Raw genomic sequence first — 18,288 nt, forward strand, 5'->3', positions numbered from 1 at the left:
CCATTTGGCTTTCAGGAAGGACACTGTGCTTGCCTGGTTTTTCTCCTGTTGCTCCTTCCCACAGAGTTCTCACTGTCTTGCGGCTTTAAAGATTTTATTTATTTTTGAGAGAGAGAGCGAGAACAAGCACGGGGGGGGGGGTGCACAGGGAGAAGCAGACTCCCCACTGCAAGGAGGCTGATGTGGGACTTGATCTTGGAACCCTGGGATCATGACCTGAGCCAAAGGCAGACGCTTAACCTACTGAGCCACCCAGGCACCCCTGTCTTGCGGCTTTAAATACCATATATATATATGGTATTTATATATGGTATATATAGTATATATATGTATATATATATATGATTCCCAAATTTTATATTTACTTTGGACCTCTTTCCTGGAGTCCAGACTCAGAAATCTGACTATTCACTTGACATCTCCACTTGGATGTCTAAACAGGCTGAATAATTTAACATTTCCACACGAGAGCTGTTGATACGCATGCCCAACAAATAAATCCTTCTGCATGCAGTCTTCACCAATTCACTGTATGGGTACTCTGTCTTCCACTTGTTCAGCTCAGAAACCTTGGGATCATCCTTGACTCCTCTTTCATGTTCCATAACTAATCCTTGGGTAAACCCTATCAGCTCTACTTATTATTAGTATTTTTTTGTTTGTTTAAAGATTTTATTTATTGAGAGAGAGAGTGCATGTGCACCAGGGCAGGCAGGGGCAGAGGGAGAGGGAGTGAGAGAATCTCAGACTCCCTGCTGAGCACAGAGCCCAGTGCAGGGCTCAATCCCATGACCCTGAGATCATGACCTGAGTTGAAATGAAGAGTCAGATGCTCAATTGACTGAGCCACCCAGACACCCCCTATCAGCTCTACTTTTGAAATTCATTCAGAATCCAGCTGCTTCTCATTACTTGCATTGCTGCCACCTTAGTTCAGGCCCCTGTTGCTTTTCTCCTGTATTTTTGTAGTAGTCTCTTGATAGATCTCCTTGCTTCCATTATCATTTGCCTACAGTCTGTTCTCAACATAATAGTCAGGTGATCTTCCAAAATGCAAGTCAGATATGTCGCTCTCTTCCAAACCTTCTAGTGGCTGGCCATTTCACTCAGAATAAAAGTCAAAACCTTACAATAATTTCTAGGTAAGGCCCTATGGAATCTGGCTACTTCTTTTCATTTCTTAACTTTTCTTTCCGCATCCCTCCACTATAGCCAGATAGGCATCTTCTGAATCACTTGAACATGCTTGGCACACTGCTGCCCCAGGGCCTTTGCACTTGCTATTTTTCTCTGCCTCAAGTGCACTGTTCCAGATATCCGGGTGGCTTTCTCCCTCACTTATTTTAGGTCTTTACACAATTGTCATCTTTTCAGTGAGACCCTCGCTGGTCACCCTGTCTAAAACCCACCTCCCTGACACGTCTGACCTTTCCTTTTTCTCTTTAACTTAGATCTCTAACATACTAGATATTCTGCATATTACCTTATTTATTATCTGTCTTGCCCAGTACAATGTGTTTTTGTTCATTGTCATATTCCCTCTTCATAAAGAATATCCTCCATAAATAATTGTTGAATTAATCAATTTCATTGCATATCCTCTTAATTATTTCTTTTTCATTTCTTCTAGTTTGTTCTTCATTCAACCCTGTTATCCCCTCATATTTGCATCACTATTTTCTAATTGTGACTCCTTGCTTCAGTAGTTAAACACAAACCTGCTAAAAATTTTCTCTTTAAGTATATTTTATTATAATATTGCTTATCTGCTCAAGAATTGGCTTACCTCCCCATTCTTTCTTATGTTCAGTCTGATCTTATTACTTGGCAAAGTACTTATTCCTTTGGAATGGAGTAGTAGCTCCATCTCTCTGCCTCCCCCATGTCTAGCCATAACTGTCTTCTGCTGAAGTCACCGTCCTCTGCATGCTGTCCCCTAAATGGGCTTGCCTGTCTCCTGCATCTGTTGTGGCTCCCTTCAGCACCAGACCATTCGGCTCACATCTGTCAAAATCTGACTGAAAACTTCTTACTAAAAGTTTTCCGTGATATAATTGAATAATTTTTACCATATTATGTTTAATATTTTTTCTATAATATGCTTTTCATAGAGAAATAGATCTATAGTTGTATTGACTCATATTTTATTGTTTATAAATACATTCATGAAGTTAATACTTGATTGGGGTCATGTTTTCTATAATATGCTTTTCATGGAGAAATAGATTTGTAGCTATATTGACTCATATTTTATTGTTTATAAATATATTCGTGAGGTTAATACTTGATTGGGGTGAATAAGAGAGTATAGTACATTATATGGTTGCTATCATTTTCAAGAAAACAAATGTTACTCATGATTACAGAATGGTTGTATTGGACTACCATTAATATTTTTTATTTTTTTATTTTAGGTATCATTGCCCAATGCCCAAGATCTTTTATGTTCAGCTGACTGTAGGAAATAATGAATTTTTTGGGGAAGGAAAGACTCGACAAGCTGCTAGACACAATGCTGCAATGAAAGCCCTTCAAGCACTACAGAATGAACCTATTCCAGAAAAATCACCTCAGGTATGTTACTGCTACCTGTGACAGTCTCTTCCTTATAGTTCCCCAGTGAGATTATTGACAAGACAAATAAATGCATTTCTATAAATAAAAGAGGTAATCTCTTCTGATAGGAAAGAATATTAGAGTGGTGACCTGCTATGATTTGCTTCTCAGATCACCTGTCTACTGTACTAGACTCATGTGTTCCTGCTAGGATGACCTTACCTTTGAGGACTTTGGTTCACCTATGGAGTTTACTTCTCAGGCAGCACAGGACTTGAGGATGTGAGCAAGGATGAGAAATAGCATTCATTTACCTTTCATTTAATGCTGTGTTTATTGAACAGAGATTACATTGTGTTCATTTAGAATCAAGGAGTTAAAAGTGGAAGAGATTTTCGTGGACTTTTTTCAGTCCTACTTTATTTTATAGACCAGGATATCAGCTGATCTTGAGTAATTGCACCCATTTCCCATGGCTTCGGCTGCCTTCTCTGTTGATTTCAAAATAGTATCTCTGGCTCAGACATGTCTTATAAGTCACCTCCTTATTGAGTTCTCCACTTAGTTATTGCAAACTGTTCTGTCCAACTCCTACATTTCCCGTGCTCTCAAACCTCTTGTCCTCCCCGTCTGAGATTCATCTTAGTTAATGGCTGACTTAGGTATTTTTCTCCTTGTACACTTTCATTATGATTCTTATCTGTTTGCTTATCTGTTTTCACACTAAGTCATAAGTTTCTTGGCAGTAGGAATACTGTCTCTTGATCTTTTTATCTCTAATACCCTGTGTTCAACATATATGAATCTCTTCAGAAGTATGTGTTAAAGAAGTGAATAACTAAATTGGTGCCAAAGCCAGAGACAGAGCTCCAGAACCCTGATTTGCATCTTATAAGCTTTCTATAGTTTAGTCTTTACAGAAGATTAAACAGCATATTAGAATATCAGGGAAAGTGTTGTGTGTGTGTGTGTGTGTGTGGGTGGGTGTGGGATAGACATCTCTAAAGAGAATTGAGTCTGGGGACATAGAATAAACTCAAATTAGTATATGGTTGTGTAAAAGATTTCCACACTCAGCATTTATTCTTACGCTTTGAGCAAAAAAAAAAAACCCTACAAATTAAATCACAAAATGCCTCGCAGCAAAGCCCACAACTCCTGTGGTTATATAGGAATCCACAAGGTACAGTCTCTGGTTTCTTGTTTCTTACTGTATTTTAAATAGGCCCTCTTGATTGTAGAATATATGTACAGTTTGTTACAAAGTGAAGACTCATCGTCATCCTATTTTTTGTGATTTAGAATGGCGAATCAGGAAAAGAAATGGATGATGACAAAGATGCGAATAAATCTGAGATCAGCTTAGTGTTTGAAATTGCTCTGAAGCGAAATATGCCTGTCAGTTTTGAGGTATGTGCTCAGTAGTGATCTTCCCTTTCTCTTCCCCTGCTCCTCACTATTTAAAATAAACAAACAAATTAATGAACCAGTGTACTAGTATCCTGAAAGAGTTAGTGTGCTTCCTTATGTTCAGATTCTCCATCATGAACTCATACAGGCCCTGGGGAAATAGAACTTACTGTAGTGTCATGGATTTCTGCTGATTTCTTCGGCTTTTCTGTATTAAATAATTTGTATATATGATGTTTTCATTTTGATCATAACATTTTGTGAGTATAAGATAATTTGTAGTAAGGTTTGGTGTTTTTAATGGGATTGAATTCAAAGTATTCAAGTTAAAAGTGACGTGTATATATTACTACTAAATTCTTCTAAATTTGTGGAATCAAAATAGGTTTAAATTTAACTTTTACTAATAAATCACTGAGAAGTAATTAAGCAGCTCTCTACAACCAGATAAACATGTCACAAAATGTTTATAAAATGTGAAATTTAAAAGGGAAAAATTTTAAATTATTATAATACCTCCTTCATTAAGAGATCACTAATTTTGTAACTCAGATATCTGGAAAATAGGCAAAACCCAGGAAATAAGCTGAAACAGTTATGGAGTATCCTTCAAATTATGGATGTTCACCAACTAGAAAGCTCCCGCATTTTATTTACTGTCAAGATCAACCGACCTCAACCAAGGACGTATCTCCTTAGACACAATTCTCAGTTGGGTTATCTGATCTCTCACCCTATGGCAGATTAAAAGCAGCAAAATGAGGAAGGCAGGGATGCAAAGTACTTGAGGGCCTGATGGTCCCAGCAAGAAATGATAGGGGAAATACAGAAAAGCTATCTAAAGTAATTGCATGTACTAAAAAAAATATTGGAACATGGGCCTTTTAAAGGCTACAATGAATAGGAACAATTTTATAAGTCTTAGAAGTCCTTGGAAGCATCAATATATCATAGTATAGAATATTTGGTTTTCATAATGATGATCTAATGTGAGCAATAAAAGGTCAGATATTTAGTATTCTCTGTTAAGTCAGTTAAGTACATACTTCTTCTTTTTAATTGAAGAGGATATCCATCAAAGTAGTTAAACAGTTTTGGTGTTTCAATTAGTAAACTTAAATTACATGGAAAGTATGCTCATCGTAAGTTTCTTATCCCCAATAATGTTGAATTATTGAGATACTTTGTTGTTTTCCTTTTCTTTTCCTAATTGGTATCTAATATTAGAAGACAGAATTTTAATATAAAGTTAACAGTAAACCATTTAACTAAATAGAGTATCTTTTATAGGTCAGAATTTTGAAGGCGACTGAAGTTGTGAGCATTTGGGTTTTGGAAGGCATCTTTCCTCCAAAAGCTGGCATAGTTTGAAGAACACATTAATACAGGGTTTAGGAACATTCATGGCTGACAGATTCATAATCCATTACTTTAGAAAGATAGGTATTTTTTATGGTATGTCTACTTACCTATTTAAGATCATGTCGCAGAAAGTAAACATTCCTTTCTATAAAACAGCCTTTGAGGCCTCCATCAAAAATAGGTTATTTTCACCCATAAGTTATTTTTGAGAGGCTTCCACATGAAGGATGCTTTATGGGCTAGAGAACCCCGGGAAGAAGTAGTCTTGTACTTCAGTAACTTATTACAGAGAAGAAATTAGAGATGTACACATTTATATACAAATTATTGTTATGGATGGTCTCTGCACCTAATCCAATATGGTATGTTTTATATTCTTAATTTTCAGTTCCATAAGAAACTGGGTCACCATAATTAGAATTGCCTATTTTAAGCTAGTAAAACACAAATTTTGACTATGAATTGAATGTATTTATTTGGTTTTTTGTTCTTTTGACTTCAGTTCATTAAGCATCATAAGTATCATAAATGAATGTCCCTGTATAATATCTATATAACTTTATTAAAGAAATCTATAATTTTGGCATAATTCTTTATAATTTCAATTTTGATTATGACGTGAACATTTAAAAAAGACTCATGGGATGAGAACATTTCGTAAGTGCCTATGTTAAATATTTTACTTATATTTAATAGGTTATTAAAGAAAGTGGACCACCACATATGAAAAGCTTTGTTACTCGGGTGTCAGTGGGAGAGTTCTCTGCGGAAGGAGAGGGAAATAGCAAAAAGCTCTCCAAGAAGCGTGCTGCCACCACTGTCCTACAGGAGCTTAAGAAACTTCCGCCTCTTCCTGTGGTTGAAAAGCCAAAATTATTTTTTAAAAAACGCCCTAAAACAATAGTAAAGGTAAGTGTGTGCTTGTGAACACTGGTCAGTTTTGCTATATAAATATTATAGTGACTGTAGATAAAAGTTTTTCCATGGGGCAGGCACCTACACCTATGCGTTATATGCTGCCCCAGAGTCACGGTTGGCCCTGGACTGTAAGTTAGCAACAGTTCTGTTTTGCTTTTAGACACTGGACACCTGCATTTGTTCATCAGATAATCAAACCTTCCATATTTATAGTTTCCTATGGTTTAAAAGATACTTTCTCATTCATGATCCCCTTTAGTGTCATTGTCATCAGGACTGTGTAAGGTAGATGATGTCACCTCTTCTTACAAGTAAGGTTTTATGAAACATGTTCAAAGAATTTGCTCGCTTTTATTCACCTGGGCTGTGGAGCAACTTGAACTACTCTGATTTCCAGTGCCGTGTTCTTTCTGCACACTAGGCTGCGATAGAGTACCTTCTTGGGATATCATGAAATGGTGGTAGGTTACAGAGTAATACTCATATGACTAATACCAATGCGGGTGATAGCAGCGGCTCATACATATAAAGCACTGTGTGTCCCAGCACTTCATGTGCTTTATCACATTTAATCCTCATAGCAGCCCTGTGAGGTAAGTGGTAGTATTTTGTTTCTGTTCTTTCAAGCATGTATACCTTGCCAAAGAAGAAAACAGAGCACACACTTTTTCAAGATGTTGTAACTCTTTTCTTTCACTAGAGCAGATTTTTTTTTGTTTACGCTAACAACCACCACCACCAAAAAATGGGGGAGATGATTCAGCCCTGAGTAAGGACACTGCCTATGAGTGCTCAGTATGTATGACTTGCATGAGCTAGAGTTTCGCTAACAGAGAAAGCCTTCAGTTGCCAGCATGTCAGTTGCCAAGTCAGTGTCTCTTAGTTAGCAGACTTCTGGTTCTGCTCTACAAATCAAGGATTACAAAACTGAAGCTCGGTTAACCCTTGAACAGCATGGGTTTAAACTGCATGAGTCCATTTATATGCAGATTTTTTCTGTAAATACAATATGGTAAATGTATTTTCTTTTTCTTATGATTTTCTTTTTTTCTTGTGATTTTCTTAGTAACATTTTTCTTCTACTTTAGTGTAAGAATATAGTACATAATACATACAACATACAGAATATGTGTTAATTCACTGTTTTAGGTTATTGGTAAGGCTTCTGATCAACCATAGGCTATTGGTAGTTAAGTTTTGGGGGAATCAAAACAAAAAAAACAAAAAAGTTATACATGGATTTTTGACTGAGTGGGGTATTGTGCTCCCCCCTCCCCCTCCCTGCAGCATTGTTCAGGGGTCAACTGTACGTTTTATCTCTGATGAACCTCTTTTGTTTAGATTATACAATGGTAAAACTACAGTATTTTTATAGATTTTCTGCCTTTTGCACCTTGGTTTTATTTAAAAATACATGCATACGTATTTACATAAATAACTATATAAACATGTGTTCTTCTTCTTTTTTTTTTATAAAGATTTTATTTATTTATTTGACAGAGAGAGAGAGAGAGAGCACAAGCAGGGGGAGTGGCAGGCAGAGGGAGAGGGAGAAGCAGGCTCCCGACTGAGCGAGGAGCCCAATGTGATGCGTGGCTCGATCCCAGGACACTGGGATCATGACCTGAGCTGAAGGCAGAAGCTTAACTGACTGAGCCACCCAGGCACCCCATACACGTGTTCTTAATGAATACTATCATTATCTCACTGAGAACGTGTAGGTTATGAGTTCCCTGAAATAGCATTCTATATTGTATATAAGGTAGACTAAAAATAAATGTCAAATAGATCCACTTATCATGAGTCCTATTGATTCTGAGGGCTGGCTTTCATTCATATGCTCTAACCACATGGTTAGGGAGTAGAATATGGCTTTAAGAACATAATGTTTGGATTCAGTTTTGAGTCTGAATCCCCTGTGACCTGAGCAAGTTACCTAACTTTTCTAATCTTTTATTTCTTTGCATATGAAAGTAGGAATAATAATTGAACTTGCTTCATAGGGATTGTTATGTGTTAACTGAAATATACATAGAATGTGTTAGTAGTTATTATTAAGTATTTATCAACAATACAAATTATAAGTGCTCAATAAAGATTAACTATTGTTATTTTGTATCTCACTCTGTTCACATCTTATATGTATGTGAATATATCCATGGTCTGTTTTCTTAAGTATTTTTTTAAGAATTTTTTATTATTGAGGTATAGTAGAAATACAATGAAATATTAGTGTCAGTTGTACAATGTACTGACTCAGCAGTTCTACACATTACTGAGTACGTAGTCACCATCTGTCACTGTTCGTTATTACAGTACTATTGACTGTATTTTCTATGCTATACTTTTCATTCCTTTAACTTACTTATTTTGTAACTGGAAGTTTTTAGCTCTTAATCCCATTCACCTGTTTCACCCATCCCGCTCCCCTTTGCCAAACACCAGTTTGTTCTCTGTATTAGTGAGTCTGTTTTGTTTTTTTTGTTTGTCTTAAATATTTTTATATATAAAATCTATAGCTTTTCCATGATGGAAGAACAGTGCTCTGCATCAGAGTGGCAGCACAAAACTGGTCACAGTAATTTCCATCTAATTTATTAAACTAAATCGAATCTTAGTAAGTTACAAATAATGAGCCATTAGGCTAAAAAAGATCTATACATTTTTATGGTAGGATATAAACATAACCTTGTTGCTTTTAACTTTAGCCATTAAAAGCAAGATTATTGTTTAAATGTTATTCCCCAGAGTGGGGATAAACATTTTGAATTCTCAAAATTATTTGCTGCTACTTCTAGTATATAAGCATGTTATTCCAGAACTTTCTTCCTATCCACCATTCATATCTCAGCTTGAACTTGACTTCTTTAGGGAAGCCTTCTTTGTTCTCCCCCACTCCCAGATTAGGTTAGCCCCTTGCATTTTTCCTCACATACATCACACTTGGAATTATTTGTACCGTGTCTGTCTTATGTTAAAGTAAAGCCTATAGACATCTTCTGAAATGTAGGGTTATTTTGAGAAAGCAGCATGCATACAATGAGTTGGAATCTAGGTAATTTTTAAGTATGGTGGGCCAATAAATGGGTAGGTTGAAATAATATCTTGGTTTTTCAGAATTTTTATCCTTTCTTATAGGTCTTATACATCTAGGCTCTACAGTTCTTTTTTTTTTTTTTTTTTTTTTTAAAGATTTTATTTATTTATTTGAGAGAGAGAGAATGAGAGAGAGAGCACATGAGAGGGGGGAGGGTCAGAGGGAGGAGCAGACTCCCTGCAGAGCAGGGAGCCCGATGCGGGACTCGATCCCGGGACTCCAGGATCATGACCTGAGCCGAAGGCAGTCGCTTAACCAACTGAGCCACCCAGGCGCCCTAGGCTCTACAGTTCTTTATTATGCAGTAGAAGCAGAGCATAAACTGTTGATGATTTACCTTGACTTTATTTAGAATGAAACATCACATTATTTTAATTTTCATAATCATGCTGTGATGTAGCTGTTAACCCTGTTTTACAAATGGGATCCTTGATGTTTAAGAAACTTACCCAAGATCATGTAACAGGTTCTAGGTCCAGTCATGTCTGATTCCGGTGTCCATTTGAAACTGGTTGATTGTGAACTCCTTTTGGATTTTAAGATTAACTCTATAGAGTTACCTTGTTAAAATGTAAGACTGCCCTAGTGATGTTTCTGGGTTTATATTTTGTTTTTTAATGTAGTTCTCTTCTATAAGATGAGACTTCAGAGAATGTATTTCCGATGTTGGAGATAAAGTTTTCTGGACACAACTGTTAAAAGACCTTCTATACTAGTTTGGGAAAGATAACATAAGACTTGATATCCAAGGAATAACTTAATTGTCAAGGATGCTAGTAGTTAATTTCAATCAAGGGAAGAAACCAGCCATTCTTAATGTTCTCAGACTCCATTATTACCTAATTGGATTTTGGCATCTGTTTTTTTGTCATTGGAATCCGTATCAACAACAGTGTTTTAGAACTTAAGAACTTTTTTTTAAAGAGGGAAGTACGGGCAGAGGGAGAGGAAAGAGGATCTTAAGCAGGCTCCATGCCCAATGTGGAGCTGGATGCGGGGTTCAGTCTCACGACCCTGAGATCATGACCTGAGCCAAAATCAAGAGTCAGACGCTTAACTGACTGAGCCACCCAGGTTCCCCGTGGAACTTAAGAACATTTTTATAAAGAGGGAAATTAAACAAGAATAGAGTACATTGGAAGTACATTTTTATTTGAATATCTTCATGAACTAGGCATACTTCTAGCCCTAGACTCAAAAGCTTCCCTTCACCTTTTCATTGATATTCCAATCTTAGACTTGTAACTAATTGTCTATATTAGTCTTTTCTCATCAGTACTTTACTTCCTTTAGTTTTCATTTTTTTGGTATGTAAGTAGAGGTAGAAAGCATTATTTTATTAAAAGTTAACATTTTCCTTATCTCTCCTCTTGTTCCACCTATTACAGTACTAAAGTTTTCAGTCTTTTTCTTCTCTTACTCTCCCCTAGGCTGCTCTTCATACTTTTAGGGCTTCAGTTCAGTATTTATGTAGATGATTCCCAAATGCTCTTCTGTGCTCTACACTGCTTATTGGACATCTTCACTTTGTAATTTCACAGGCACATCAAACTCATCATAACCTCCTCCTCTTCCAGCATTCCTTTTTTTTTTTTTTTTTTTTTTAAATTTTATTTATTTATTTGACAGAACGAGAGCGGGAACACAAGCAGGGGGAGTGGGAGAGGGAGAAGCAGGCTTCCCGCCGAGCGGGGAGCCCAATGTGGGGCTTGATCCCAGGACTCTGGGATCATGACCTGAGCTGAAGGCAGACACTTAATGACTGAGCCACCCAGGCGCCCCCAGTATTCCTTACCACAGTGCCTGGCATCACCATCCCACCGCTGAAACAAAAACCTGGGAGTCATTTTTAACTTCTCTCTTAGCCATTATATCCAACCAATCATCAAGTCCTATTGAATCTATCACTTAAGTATTTTTTAAGTTAGTTCATTTATTTCCATCTCTCTGCCACCCTTTTGGTTCAACTCAAAATCATCTCTTGCCTGAACTGTTATAGCAGATTTTTAATTGGCCTTCCTATAATACTTTTGACATTAACTGATCTTTTAAAAAATGTTATCTTTTAGAGACATCAGTCAGATCATGTCATGCCTCTGCTTGAAATCTTTTAGTGATTTCCCATTGCTCCTTGGATAGAGTCCAAAATCCTAAATTTAAAAGATCCTGCAGGATCCGAACTGCAGCACCAAACTAGATATGGTTGAGAGCCAGCAGTTCTCAGGAGGAGCTCACTCTATACATAAGTTTAGTGTAACATCTGTCATCTGTAACATAGTGATAACCCTTGTGTCTAATACCTGTTTTAGAAGAAATTTTCACAGCTGGAAATAAGGTTCTGACCATTTGATAAATACAAAAGCTTTACTTCTAGGGATAATATATGAAGAAAGTTCATATGCACAGAGATTTGCAAAGGTGTTTTGTTTTTAAACCTTTTAGAAGGCACTAAAACAGCCATATATAAGTTTTTTAAAAAGATTTAAAAAGCTTTCCTCATAAACATTACCCATATAATGTTAAAAATAGAGTGTCTTCTAAATGGTTTATATAGTATTTGTATTTATGTTAAAAAGCATATTAAGTAACAGTAAGACCTCCTGCCCGGCTTGGATAGAGAACATCTCTCAGTGACATTGAAGCTGTGTGTATGCCTCTCCTGTCACGTCCAGATACCACCTCATGTAGTGAATCACAGTCATTAGTTTCATATCTAACAATTCCTTACCTTATAATTTTACTATATGTTTGTTTTTCTGAAAAAATGGCATTTCGTTCGTTAGCTTTTTAAACAGCTTTGTGGAGGTATAATTGACATATAATGAAGCGTACATATTTAAAGCTTGTGATTTGGTATGTTTTGATTTATGTGTACACCTGTGAAACCATGACCATAATCAAGGTAATGAACCTATCCATTGCTCCCAAAAGGTTCCTCGTGCCCCTTTGTAATCCGCCCCCATCCTCCATTCCCAAGAAACTACTCTTTTTTTCGCTGGCTTCTTTCACTTAGCATAAATCATTTTGACATTCACTCATGTTGTTGCATTTATCAGTTATTGGTTCTGTTTTAATGCCAAGTAGTATTTTGTTGTATAATTACACCACCCTTTGTTTATCCATTCATCCTTTGGTGGATATTTTGGATGTTTCTCATTTTGGGCTATAAATAAAGCTGCTATGAACATTTGTGTATAAGTCTTATTGGCATAAGCTTTCCTTTTTTGGGGGGGGAGTGGTAAATGCTTGGGAGTGAATGACTTGGTCATTTACTAGGTATATATTCAACATTTTAAGAGATGGCCAGTTGTTTTTTAAAAGAATGTACTGTTTTACATTCTCATCAGCCATGTGTGAGAATTCTAGTTGCTGCACATCCTTTCTCATACATAGTATAGTCTTAAATTTCAGTTGTACAAATACATGTGTATTGATACCCCGTTGTGGTTTTAATTCACGTTTCTCCAGTAACTAATGATATTGAGCATTTATATGTGTTTGGTAGCACATGAAGCCTGATGAAGTGCTCTTCAGATCTTTTGCCCATTTAAAAAATTAAGCAATTTAAATAATAAAAATAATAAAATTCAAATAATAATAAATTTATTATTGAATTTTAAGAGGTCTTCATATACTTAGGATACACATTATTTTTTTCAATGAGAATCCTTTTTTTTAATTGAAGCATAAATGACATGCAATATCCTCTTAGTTTCAGGTATACGTCATAGTGTTTCAATACTTTTATACATTATGAAATCCCCATTAAGTCTAGATACCATCTGTCACCATACATAGTTGTCATTGACTGCATTCCCTATGCTGTACGTTACGTCCCTATGACTTACTTATTTTATAACTGGAAGTTTCTATCTCTTAATCCCCTTTACCTTGTTCACTCCCCTCCCCATACAAGTTCTTTTTTTTTTTTTAAAGATTTTATTTATTTATTTGACAGAGAGACTCTGACAGCGAGAGAGGGAACACAAGCAGGGGGAGTGGGAGAGGGAAAAGCAGGCTCCCCACTGAGCAGAGAGCCTGATACAGAGATAGAGAGCTCGATCCCAGGACCCTGGGATCATGACTTGCGCCAAAGGCAGTCGCTTAACGACTGAGCCACCCAGGCGTCCCTACAAGTTCTTTATCAGATATGTGATTTGCAAATATTTTCACCAAGCCTATGACTTGTCCTTTTCAAAGAACAGAAATTACTAATTTTGAAAAGGTCCAATTTATTATTTTTATGGAGTATGATTTTAGGGTTGTACCTAAGCAATTGTCACCTAACCAAGGCACAAAAATTTCACCTATGTTTTCTTCTGGAAATTTTATAGTTACAGATATTACATTTAGGTCTGTTAACCATTTGAGTTATTTTTTGTAATGGTGTAAGGTATGAAGTTTTTAGGTTTTCCTTTTTTTGCATATGAATATTCAGTTGTTCCAGTACCAGTGGTTGAAAAGACTACCCTTTTTTGCACCTTTGTCAAAAATCATTTGACCATGTATGTATGGGTGTGTTTCTGGATGTTGCTGTGTTTCATTAATCTCTTTGTGCCAGTGCTACACACACAGTCTTGATTACCATAGCTTTATAATAAATCTTGAAACCAGGTAGTCTGAGTCCTCCAGTTTTGTTCTTTTTTTCAAAGTTGTTTGGTTATCTGTCCTTTGCATTTCTACATGAATCTTAGCATTAGCTTATTGATTATTACAAGAAAAAGCCTAGTGGGATTTTGATTGGGATTGCAATGAATTTGATAGATCAGTTTGAAGAGAATTAACATTTTAAGAATATTGAGTCTTCTGATCCATGAACATATATGTGTGTCCATTTATTGAGATCTCACTTAATTTCAACAGTGTTTTGTGGTTTTAGTGGGCTTTACATAAATTATATCATCCCATGTTCTTCTGTGCTTGCTTTTCTTAAAGTTTTTTTTGAAATTCACTCATTTTGAGGCATTTAACTATCCTTAATTCATTTTCTTTTCTTTTTAAAGATTTTATTTATTTATTAGAGAGAGAGGGAGAAAGAGAGAAAGCACAGGCAGGGGGAGTGGCAGGCAGGCAGAGGGAGAAGCAGGCTCCCCACTGAGCAAGGAGCCTGATGCGGGGCTTGATCCCAGGACTCTGGGATCATGACCTGAGCTGAAGGCAGATGCTTAACCAACTGAGCCACCCCTTAATTCATTTTCATTGTTATATGCCACTCTACTATATAAACATGCCATAATTTATTTGTTCTTTTACTGGTGACTGTTTAGGTTATTTCCAGTTTTTTTGTTGTTGTTATTTCAAATAATGCAGCTATGGATATTCTTGTACATGTGAGCTAGTGCATATGGGCAACAGTTTTCGAGAGGTATAAACATGCCTGTGAGTAGGCTACTGGTTTTTGGCTTTGTCATATTGTTTTCCAATTTATATTACTATCAGTGTGTAAGGGTTGTTTTTTTTTTTTTTTAATTTATTTTTTAGTAATCTCTCCACCCAATGTGGGGTTTGAAATCACAGCCCCAAGATCAAGAATTGCATGCTCACCTGATTGAGCCAGCCAGGCACCCCAGCAGTGTATAAGTTTTTGTTACTCTCCATCCTCACCAATCAGGGCTGTCAGACTTCTTAATTTTTGCTAAGTGGTTGGGTATGAAATAATATCTCACTATGGTTTTAATATGTATTTTCTGAGTCTTAATGAGATTATCTTTTCATATTTTTTCTTCTTTTCATATTTTTTCTTCTGTTAAATATCTATTCATCTCTTTTGCCCATTTTTAACTTATATTGTCTTAATACTTTTTAGGAGTTTTAAAAAATATATTTTGGGGCACCTGGGTGGCTCAGTTGGTTAAGCATCTGCCTTCAGCTCAGGTCATGATCCCAGGGTCTTGGGATCGAGTCCCGCATCGGGCTCCCTGCTCAGCAGGGAGTCTGCTTCTCCCTATGCCCCTCCCCCTGCTCATGCACTCTCTCCCTCTCAAAAATAAATAAATAAAAATTTAAAAATATGTATATTTTGGATACTGGATATATCAGTTTTTAGTTATAAGTATTGCAGATATCTTTTCCTAGTTCATGGCTTGTCTTCTTACATCCTTTTTGGTGTGTGTGTGTGTGTGTGTTTAAGATTTTATTCATTTATTTGAGTGGGGGGGAAGAGAGATAACATGAGCACTGGGAGGGGCAGAGGGAGAGGGACAAGCAGACTCCCTGCTGAGCGGGGAGCCCCATGAAGGGCTCGATCCCAGGACCCTGAGACTATGACCTGAGCCTAAGTCAGTTGTTCAACCAACTGAGCCACCCAGGTGCCCCTCTTTTTGGTGTTTTTTGATGAACAAAAGTTGTGAAGCAACTCTAATATATTGAAGAGTTTAAAAGTAGACTTAACCCAACTTATCAATAATACATTTGAGCCCTAAATCCCATAGAAGCCTTAGTTTCAGATCTATTCTATGATTTACCTTTATAAATCTTAAATTTGACTATCCAGTCACATTATCTTCTCCAGTTATGGTTTTGGGGTGCAGAGGATGAGGGGAGATCCACTGTTTCTCTAAGGATCCAGTAACAAGTTTTACAAGCATGTTTTGAAATTTTTTCTTAAATTATCTTTTAGGCTGGACCAGAGTATGGTCAAGGAATGAACCCCATTAGCCGCCTGGCTCAAATTCAACAGGCCAAAAAGGAAAAAGAGCCAGATTATGTTCTGCTTTCAGAAAGAGGAATGCCTCGACGTCGGGAATTTGTGATGCAGGTATTTCTAGCATTTTATTAGAAAAAAAATTTTTAAACACTGAAAAAAAATTAGAAACCCACAGGGTGTAATAGAGGGAAAATGGGGGAAAGGCAAACTAGGAACTAATAAGTTTCATTCCTTCCAGGCCCACCTACCAACTTGGTTGAAACATTCAGGTGTCAAGGACATGTTAGACGGTCTGGGTTTTTGAAGGGACTGTGAGTTCACACACGTTATTCACCACAGAGTTTATAGTTTAGAATGCCTATCTCTAACTTATGTTACAGTTTGCAGCCAGAGGCCATTAACTACTGGGAAATAGGATACAGATGGAATTAGAGACATCATTTAGAAGATAGATGTCAGAGATGGAATAGGGCCAAGAGCATGAGCTTTTGGGTTATCAGGAAAATTAGGAAAAGAAAGCTGACTTCCTGCCTAACTATGGTGAGGACTGAGGGACTCAGAATTGCTGAGAGATTTAGGCATCTAGAGGTTTCGAGGTTTCAGATTGAGGCACAATGCCTAAAATGCCGCCTTTTAAAATTCTGCCTATTTATCTTCATTTGCCAACTCAAGCCCCAGTATTGAAGAAACCTTTAATTCTTATTATGTAAATTGAGACATCTCCAAAGGTGGGTATACTTAATAGTATACTATTAAACAATAATATAATGGAATAGCAATGACATATGAGGAATATGCCCACCATCCAAACACAACAATTAAGATTTTTGCCACACTTGCTTCAGCTGTCAGTTTTTCTTTCCTCCTTCCCTCCCTTCTTTTCTTAAGTATTTCAGAGCTAATATCTAGCCACATACCATTTCAGCCTACCTACTTAGTGTATATCACTAAAAAATATGGAAGTTTTCCTTTATGTTCTTACATTAGGCATGATTCATATTCATTAGAATCATCTAATACCCAGTCCATCTTTAAATTCTCCTTATTGTCCCAAAGCTTTTTATTATAATTGGCTTGTCAAAGAAACTTTTCCCAGTCAGACCCGTGGGTCTCACCTTTAATGTAATCCAGTTAAAATCCACAGATTTATTTATTAAGTGCTGACCATGTGGTGGACATTTTGGCAGTAGCACATAGTATTTCATATTGATTAACTTTTCATATCTTTTTTTTTTAAGATTTTACTTATTTATTTGAGAGAGGGGGAGAGAGCCTGCGCACACAAGCCAGGGGAGGGGCCGAGAGGGAGGGAGAGGAAGAGGGAAAGAATCCCAAGCAGACTCAGTGCTGAGTGCGAAGCCTGACGCAGGGCTCAGTCTCACGACCCTGAGATCATGACCTGCGCCAAAACCAAGAGTCACTCACTTAACTGACTGAGCCACGCAGGTACCCCCTTTTCATGCATTTCTAAATTTTACCTTCTTTCCCAATTTATAATTTCCGCATTTCTTTATCTCACAGTACCCTATATAGTACGTGTAAATAGTAGTACCTTAAGAAACCTTTGGTGTATATTTGCTGCCTATCTGCCTGATTGAGAGCTAGTATGTTTGGCTTTGTTGGAGATGTAAACTTACGATGCAGTCACAGATAAACCGTGGTTGGGAACCTCGATATCCAAAAAGGGGGGGGATACCTCTATGGCTAGTAAGCACATTACTATCTACATGTCATTAGACCCAGAACAGTCTTATTCTAGTATTTTCACTTCATAAAATACTTTACCATTTTTCCTTTTACATGCTTAGTAGAATTCTAGGAAGAATTCTAGGAAGTATCTTTTGAACTCCAAAACTTGAGGAGGGAAAAATCACCTAAATTTAGACCTGTATTAGGAATAAAAATTTTGACTTTATTAAAGTTTTTTTTTTTTCCTGTGGAGTATAAAAAGGAATTTAGAATATCTTAGGCCAGCTTCCATTTTATGGGTATTCATAAACATTCTAGTCAAATGGGAACATTTGGCTGTGCTTTTAAATGTTTTCACACTGAATTCATATTGCTTTTCCCCCTTCTGGAATTCCCAGTGGATTCATTATAGTATTGCAGCAAGTTTATCAAAGTAAAGGCTTTTGTATAAGCTACTTAAGCAATGTTATCATTTGTTACAATTGAATGTGGAAGTAAAAATATCTAGAGGTAATATGCTCATATTTATCTATCACCAAGGAAAATAACGGTAAGTTTGTATATTATAAAGTGGATGCAGTTACTTGTATTGATTACTAGACAAAAATCT

General features: G+C 36.6%; 1 protein-coding gene across 7 annotated transcripts in view; it reads left to right on the plus strand.

Annotated features, from left to right (window-relative positions):
- The window catches only part of STAU2 (staufen double-stranded RNA binding protein 2), a 304,830-nt gene that overhangs the window by 115,815 nt on the left and 170,727 nt on the right, over positions 1–18,288 (plus strand). For all 7 annotated transcript variants that reach the window (XM_036065333.2, XM_036065329.2, XM_036065332.2 and 4 more), the window contains 4 exons: positions 2,415–2,574; positions 3,859–3,966; positions 6,025–6,237; positions 15,963–16,100. In XM_036065333.2, the coding sequence (XP_035921226.1) occupies positions 2,415–2,574; positions 3,859–3,966; positions 6,025–6,237; positions 15,963–16,100 (619 nt within the window). The remainder of the gene's footprint in view (positions 1–2,414; positions 2,575–3,858; positions 3,967–6,024; positions 6,238–15,962; positions 16,101–18,288) is intronic.

This window comes from Halichoerus grypus, chromosome 5 (assembly GCF_964656455.1).
Source record: "Halichoerus grypus chromosome 5, mHalGry1.hap1.1, whole genome shotgun sequence".
NCBI classification, from domain to species: Eukaryota; Metazoa; Chordata; class Mammalia; order Carnivora; family Phocidae; genus Halichoerus; species Halichoerus grypus.